At 42.1% G+C, this 7,237-nt stretch overlaps 1 protein-coding gene across 1 annotated transcript; it reads left to right on the top strand.

Moving 5' to 3' along the window:
• Window positions 1-26: 26 nt before the first annotated feature.
• MALSU1 (mitochondrial assembly of ribosomal large subunit 1) lies at window positions 27-6,179 on the top strand. The gene is made up of 3 exons (XM_017731187.1): window positions 27-1,455; window positions 4,100-4,181; window positions 5,369-6,179. Exons 1-3 carry the CDS (start codon window positions 1,432-1,434, stop codon window positions 5,545-5,547), a joined length of 285 nt encoding a protein of 94 aa, XP_017586676.1. The 5' UTR covers window positions 27-1,431; the 3' UTR covers window positions 5,548-6,179.
• Window positions 6,180-7,237: the final 1,058 nt, after the last annotated feature.

The following is a 7,237-nucleotide window of genomic DNA, read 5'->3' as shown; positions in this document are numbered from 1 at the left end:
TGGTGCCGAGCCCGAGGCGTTGCTGTGCCGTGCACTCGCAATCGCCCCGTTAGGTCGGCGTCCGAAGCGCGAGGGCTAGTTACAGGCACAAGCCTTGTGTGCGCAGGGCTGCTTTGTGGCTGTAGCTGTTCAGCAGAGCTCCTCTAGCCTGCATCTGACCGTGACGGTCAGTGCCTGGTGATGTTGAGGCCATCCGTTCTCCAGGCAGGCTCTGGAGGCTTCTCATGTGGCTACCAGGCAAATATTTGACATCTGCAACCGCTGTGTCTGGAGGAGCTGTGGCCACTGCTAATTTTCTAGATGTGTGACCACAGCAAAAAGTTGAAAGAGTGCCCTGAGCTGAAAGCCTTCCATTTACAGAGATCTGATCCAATTTCATATCCCCATTCATGCATATAATTGTAGCTATTGTTCTTTTGTTTGGCTTTTTCTTTATATTGGGAAATATAAAGCTTGGCTTTGTGCTGATGCTCAGTCTGCACTAACGTTCACTTTATAGTGGCAGACTTGCATTGCTGACAGATTCAAATTATGCCTAAAGTGTGCAAACAAGTTGCATCTACCTAATTAGGGCAAATTAGAAATAAACTGATTTCATGGTGTGAACAGAGCACAGTTGCACTGATTTACTGTTTTCTAAGCTGGCTTCCTCAAACTGTTGAAGGACTAAAGCTTTGTCTGCAGTATCATAATCCTGTGCAGCAGATCAGGCTAGGGAAAAAGAGAAAAAAAAGTGGCTTTACTCAGTCTGCAGATAAAAAAATGTCTTCACGCTGCATCATGTCAGCTCCGTTTTCAAAATATTGGTTTCTTCTACTTAATATTCTAGAACAGTTTCATCACAATATATTATCACAGATTGTTGAAAAGCATTGTTCTGAAATATTTTCAATTTTTTCTGTTGTTTTAATAATGTCTGTTGGAGTACTTAGGTTTAATTCATCTCAATTGACAAGTGTGATGATGCTATTGACTTTTAAATGGCAGCAACAAGAAAAAAGTAAGTTAGCAAAAACCAAAGTTTCATTTAGGTAACTGTTGCATCTAGTCATAGTGTTTTTTACTGGAAGATTGCTTAGTTCTCAGCTTTGGTGGTCGTAAAAATGATTTTGAAAGATCTGCAGTTCATGTTGCATTGTCAGTATCAAATCAAACTCCACAGTGAGTGACTAGCTTAGGCTATAATTCAGTTAATTGTTATTTTATGGCTTTAAATGGTTTATTTTTGCAATTAAAAAGAAAATTTGCCGCTGTACTATTTTTCCATGTGTTCCAGATACTGTTCCTCCGAAGTTCAACATTGACTTGGTTGTAGCACTGCTGAGGCAAGAAAATGCTAAGGACATCTGTGTCATCCAGCTATCTCCAGAAATAAAATACTGTGATTATTTTATAATTGTGAGCGGATTTTCAACACGACATCTTCATGCAATGGCAAATTACATGCTGAAAATGGTAAGACAGTTCTTGCTGCCCTCTCTGGGTTTTGGGAATGGTTTTAAAAGTTGTGAAAGGAATTTCGCCAGGATTGCATATGTAGGAGTGTACCAGGTAAGATGAAACTGATGACGTTACGTAATTTAGTCCTGAATACATCTAGCAAGTAACTGTGAGTTTTTCCTTTAGCAGTAGTACACAAAATATAGGTAATATGTTTTAGAAACAGACCTCTCTGTATGTAGAACACTGGGGACATCGCAGTTGGGTGGCTAGAACATGAGTGATGTGAGATGGTGTTGACAATTTATGTCTGCTTTTATTTTCATCCAACAAGCACCACTGCTTTTCCCAGTCATTCAAAATAGCTTTATCTGACTGTTCTCAAACCCTAATCCTTAAATTTTCCATGTTCTCAGGTATATTGTAAGGCTGGAAAAAATACGGCCTCTTAAGAGGCACAGGATCCCCTCATGAGCTTAAAGCAAACTGGTAGTTAGTAGTCACCCTGCTGTGCGTGTGCTGCAGGAGAGGAGAAGCAGCAGCCATCCTTGCACAGAAATCCTGTGCTGTTTGGCTATGGAAGAAAGGGAACTTTTCAGTACAGAAATAGAGGTCAGAATTAAATTACAGATAGATCTTAGGGATGAGGACCAAACTCAGGGAGGGAGAAACTTTATTGCCAGAGAAGAACCATGCAACTGTTGAAAAGCACAGCATGGGAAATATGAGCAGCCCCCATCTCAGTCAGCTGTCTGTGCTCAGCCTGGAGTTTGCCTTCTCACCACCCACTTTCTTTCCCTTCCTGACCCTGTTTTTCCTTTCACTCCTGGTTTTACTTTCTTCTTTCCAGTCCCATTGGTTTCAGCTGTGAGGCTCGTGGGGGAAAAGGAGAGCGGGAGAGATGGTTTAGCTTTTCAGGGCCTTTCTGAGCAAGTATGGGGAGTTTCTTGTGTTCTCTGCAGAAACTGATGCATCTTTGCAAACCAAAATTTTGCCTTAAGCTGGAAGTTGCGTTAATGTGATTTGAGTATTCTAAATCTAAGTGCTTAATATGTACTCTGTTGTATAACTTGGTAGTCTCGGGAGCTTTACATTTCCCCCCAGACCAGGAGAAATCAATGAATACCACCTACCCTGCAAACACATGGCTGCAGCCTCTGGTGGCTGTAAAATCAGCAACTTCGCAAGGGCAGAGCCTCTTGGGAGACATGGTGTCCCAAGAGGGCATCCTGAGAAACTGGGAAGCCTGGGCAAGTACTTGGGAGTGGCTGAGCTCATCTCACACTGAAAGTTTGCTAGGTAAAAAGTAGCTGAAGCTTAAGATGTAAAGCAGAGCAGGTGCTCCAGAGCGCTGCCAGGCAGCTGTTAAGCTTTAGTACCATTCCTAAACTCTTATGATTTACTCACAGTAAAACACAGAGGTGCTCAGGTATAGCATGAGGTCTTCCTGCTTTGCTTCCAGGAGCTTGTAAATGGCAAAGCCCCACATCCCCATCTGGTTTCATGTTAGAGGAAGAAGCTAACACTTGGCTTTATTGTCATCTGTTCACCTGACACAGCTTCTAAAGATGAGGCTTGGAAACATGTAACAGGTATCAGCCTTTGCAACCTGATGATACCTGATGGCAGTGCACACAGGGCTTTTTAGCATTTTGAGCAGACTGTTGGAGTCTTTTGAAGATATCTCACAAGCCATCTTAAAGAAAAGAAGGTAGAACTAGTTCTGAGTTACCATTTTGAAAGTTTTCCGTGCTGGTTTGCAAATTAGGGTGATTACCCAGCAGCTAACATTGTGTGGAACAACCAGGAACAGCTGCATTTTGTGATAATTGCATTCCCAGAGAAGTGGGACTCATTTGCCAGCCAGCCATTGCTTGTACATGTTATTTTGTGTTCTGTCTTCCATGACAGAAAGGGCTGTTGGAGCCATATCTATGGATACTCCTTGTAGAGGAACAAGTAGGTTATGGCCAGGTCTGAAAGTGACCCTACTTCAGCCTCGAGTTGTCAAATTTCTCCAGCTCTGGTGGGTGCTTGGGTTCTTCATGTACTGGCTGGGGAGAGCTGAGCGTCTCAAACCATGTGCTGCATGGGGAGCTACCCACTTTCCCTGGCTGACTGCATGCAGTCCTGCTTTGAGCTGCCCCCTCTCCCGCAGCAGTTCCCAGGTGGAAACCTGTGTGCTGGTCGTGCTTCCCCCCAGCTTGCAGCAAGTGTTGGGCACGTGCCCTCAAGAGACAGGGGGCTGGTTTGAGTGCCTTCCTCATGGCAGGGGATGAAACTTCTTTTTGCCCTGCTCCCTTCCATCTGAGAAGAGAATAAGCTCAGCATCTCCATTTCTGCGTCCTCAACCTGCCAGTGTAAACCACCATTTATTATCGGAAATAAAACAAGGTGGTGGTGGCAGCTGTAGGGATCCAGTAACTGAAAGACTACTGTACGCACTTGTATTTAGTATTCATCATTCTGTGCCTATTTTCCACTACTGCAAGTGTATATTAACCTTTTTCTTTTGTGCAGACCCCAGAACCAACATGAAGTAATCTAACCCATTTAAGCTTTAAAACAACTCAGCAAAGTCAAGCCTCTCTGTTAAGTTTGAGTGCTTTTGAGTAAATGCAAAAGATTTAGTTTTCTGCCATTCATTTTTTTTTCTCAGTACAAGCATCTCAAAGAAGATGGTGGTCCTCATGCTCAGATTGAAGGAAAAGAGACAGATGACTGGCTGTGCATTGATTTTGGTAAATATTTGTGAATCTGACAAAAACAAAGTTTGCATGAGCTCTTTGTTGACAGAAGTATCTCACCATGAACCCTGGTTGCTGTGGAAAGTTCACAATATTCTGCTGTCGGGAATTCCCATTGTTGCTTGAACTCATTGAGATATTAAATGATTTTCCACTAAGTATCTTTGGCACTGAGAAAAAACAGTAGCCACTCTTCAGTGGCTAAAACAGGTCCTAATAAATTGAAGATAACAACAGTGGGGGGAAAAACCAGCTACTTCAGTCAGTTTCCTCAGGTTTCTGTAATCTGTGTTTGGGTAAATGGGGGCTCATTGTACACTGCCTTAGCAGTGAACTATTAAACAGACTTTTTCACTGTCCACATTATACCATGACATGGGGTTAAACCTCAGTCCTAAGAAATTGAGTTTAATTCTTTATTCTACAAGTGTGAAACTCTACACAAATATAAAAGACTGCATTCAAAAAGCTTTTCTCCTTCACTGCTACTTCTAGAATCTCACACCCTGGCTTGATGTTTTGACCTAAAAGAGTGCATGGATGAGTGAAGAGCACTGCAACCACTGATGTTCAGCCTTGGTTACTTAACTATAATAATTATTGACAGTAGTAACTGAAAATGAATTGGAATTTAAGGGTATAACTACAAAGAAGTGCATTAGATGAACACTGAAATTAACATTCTCTACTGTTGTTTGCACAGAATTAATGAAACCAGAAAAACTTACTACATCAAAGTTTGGACCTATTTCATTGTAAAAACCACCTGTGAAGTATGAGCTACACACCTAGGAAAAATTACTTGGCTTTTGCTGAATGTTGTTGGCAATACAAGAAAGCTGAAAATCCATCTGTCACCTTGGGGGACTCTTTCAAGTAAAATTCCTTTTGACTGTCTTCTGTCCCATAGAAGTCATAATTTCTTTGGTTTGGAGTCTGTGATAGTGCCTTATTTTAAAGTATTGTGCCTCATATTTTGTTACTGTAGTCTTGGGAGTCTTTTGACCAATTCCTAACACTGCTTGAGAACTGGAAGCAGCAGCTTAGGAAGGGACCTTTACCAGCTGACATGTTGTATCTATCCATAAAAGGGGTGGAAGACTTGAACTCCTTGGTCAGCTGAAGGTGTAGTAGTTCTTTACTGTTCCCATTAATTTATTGTGAATTTCTGTTCTGTGCAGGTGACATAGTGGTGCATTTCATGCTGCCAGAGACACGAGAAGTTTATGAATTGGAGAAGCTGTGGACTCTTGGTCCCTATGATGACCAGTTAGCACAGATGACTCCACAGTCTCTGCCAAAAGACTTTATATTTGGACTGACTCCTAACAGCAGTGATCATCTTGAGACAAGAACTTAAAGCAGCTACTGCATGGAAAGAGAATGAGTGTGCCTGAGCCATAAGTCTTGGGAACTGACTGAGTAGTCAGTACAATTGATCAGTACAAAACAGTGTTTTTTATTAGATGTGCCTAGGTAGAGTTCTGAACAAGCTAAGGTGAGCAGAATAACAGAATCATTAAGATTGGAGAAAGCCCTTAAGGTAAGAGTCCAACCATGAAATGTCAAAGAAGGAATCCTATCAGAGCTTCCCAGGGGAGCCACTGTCTTAGTGGAGTTTGCAGTGACAAGAATGGGGCAAAGACAGGTTCTTAAGCTGGAAATCATGCTCAGCCTCTAGAGCAATTGTTTTTCTAATATTTTTGAAAGACACCCTATAGTAGCACTGCAAAACAGACTGGAGTGCTGCAAGAAAAAACTGTGAAGTAGTACAGTTGAGATGATGCTTCTTGTGTTAAGCCGTTTGCTTCTGGTCACAATAAAGCAAGTCATGGTCTGAAGGGGGACAGAAAACAGACTGCTGTTACTGAGAATATAAAAGCCAAGAGCAGCAGTGACAAATAAATGTGCTTTGAGTTATCAGAGCAGTAAATCAGTTTTCCAGCCAAGGCAAACCTGGTTTTAATAATAATAAACAAGCCCTGAACTGAAGTGCGTCAATTACTTGTTTTCATGTTAAAGCATTCAGCTCATTCTGCATGTGCAGTTGACTCCTCTCCTAGTTTTTCACTCACCTACTTTCTGAAAAGGGACGCTGACACAACACACTATGGCAGTGCAAACCTTCAACTCTCTGAAGTAGCGAAAAAGAGTGAAGCTCTTGGTCACTGAGCATTATGTGCTGCTAATGGACTGTTCAGCACTTTCAGAAGTCATTGTGCAGTATGTTCTTAGCATGACTGATGCATGGCCTGATAACCAGCTAGAAGAGCTTCAAGGTGGTAACCAACCTGTCTGTGTAAGACAAGATGCTTTTCTCTACTTCAGGGCAGGGGTTTCATCACTGGGTTAGGATCTCTTCCTCCTGGAGAAGTTTGCTCTGCCATGTATCAGAAAGCAGAAACAGGAGATCCTGAGGGTAATCACCTTTTTCTCCCCATAGCCCCACAAATTACTGCAAGCCCTGTCTGCATCTCTGCCCTGCTGTTTGTAATGCTCAAAGTGAGCCTGGTTTTTGTGCCTGTAGCTGTGTTCAGGAGGAAGTATGTGTGCTTGTTTAAAAAAACCCAAACAAACCGAAACCCACTTCTCCCTCTATTTCATGCCATGTTTTCTTGCTGTGTCTAACCTCTGTTCTTTCAGGGATGACTGCCTCCAAGTTCACCTGCTCTTTGATACAAGGCAGCAGATAGTTCTGCACTTAAGCAAAAGGTATTTTTTAAGTGTAGTTAAGCCATGCGGATGAAACATCTTTGCCCACAAAACAAATATTTTGTTGGGAAATACAACTACAGAGAAAGGTTTTCAAAATGCTTCATGATACTTCTTGAAAGTATCACATGGGAGGAAGATAACCTTGGATGTCTTACAGCCTGATGGGTTCTAAATCAGGCATTTCCTCCTAGGAGGGATGCGTAGGAGTAACTTTGACTCATTCCCTGAAACATTTGCCTTTTACTGCTGCTGTGGATAAGTAATATGTGATGAATAGAGGTAGGGTCAGCAGTCACTATGCCATTATATGAACCCACATTTAGTCACTAGAACCA

The sequence above is a fragment of the Corvus brachyrhynchos genome, unplaced genomic scaffold (genome assembly GCF_000691975.1).
Source record: "Corvus brachyrhynchos isolate BGI_N302 unplaced genomic scaffold, ASM69197v1 scaffold84, whole genome shotgun sequence".
Lineage (NCBI taxonomy): Eukaryota > Metazoa > Chordata > Aves > Passeriformes > Corvidae > Corvus > Corvus brachyrhynchos.
The sequence above is the reverse complement of the archived record's forward strand: the minus strand, read 5'-3'. Positions and strand labels throughout refer to the sequence as shown.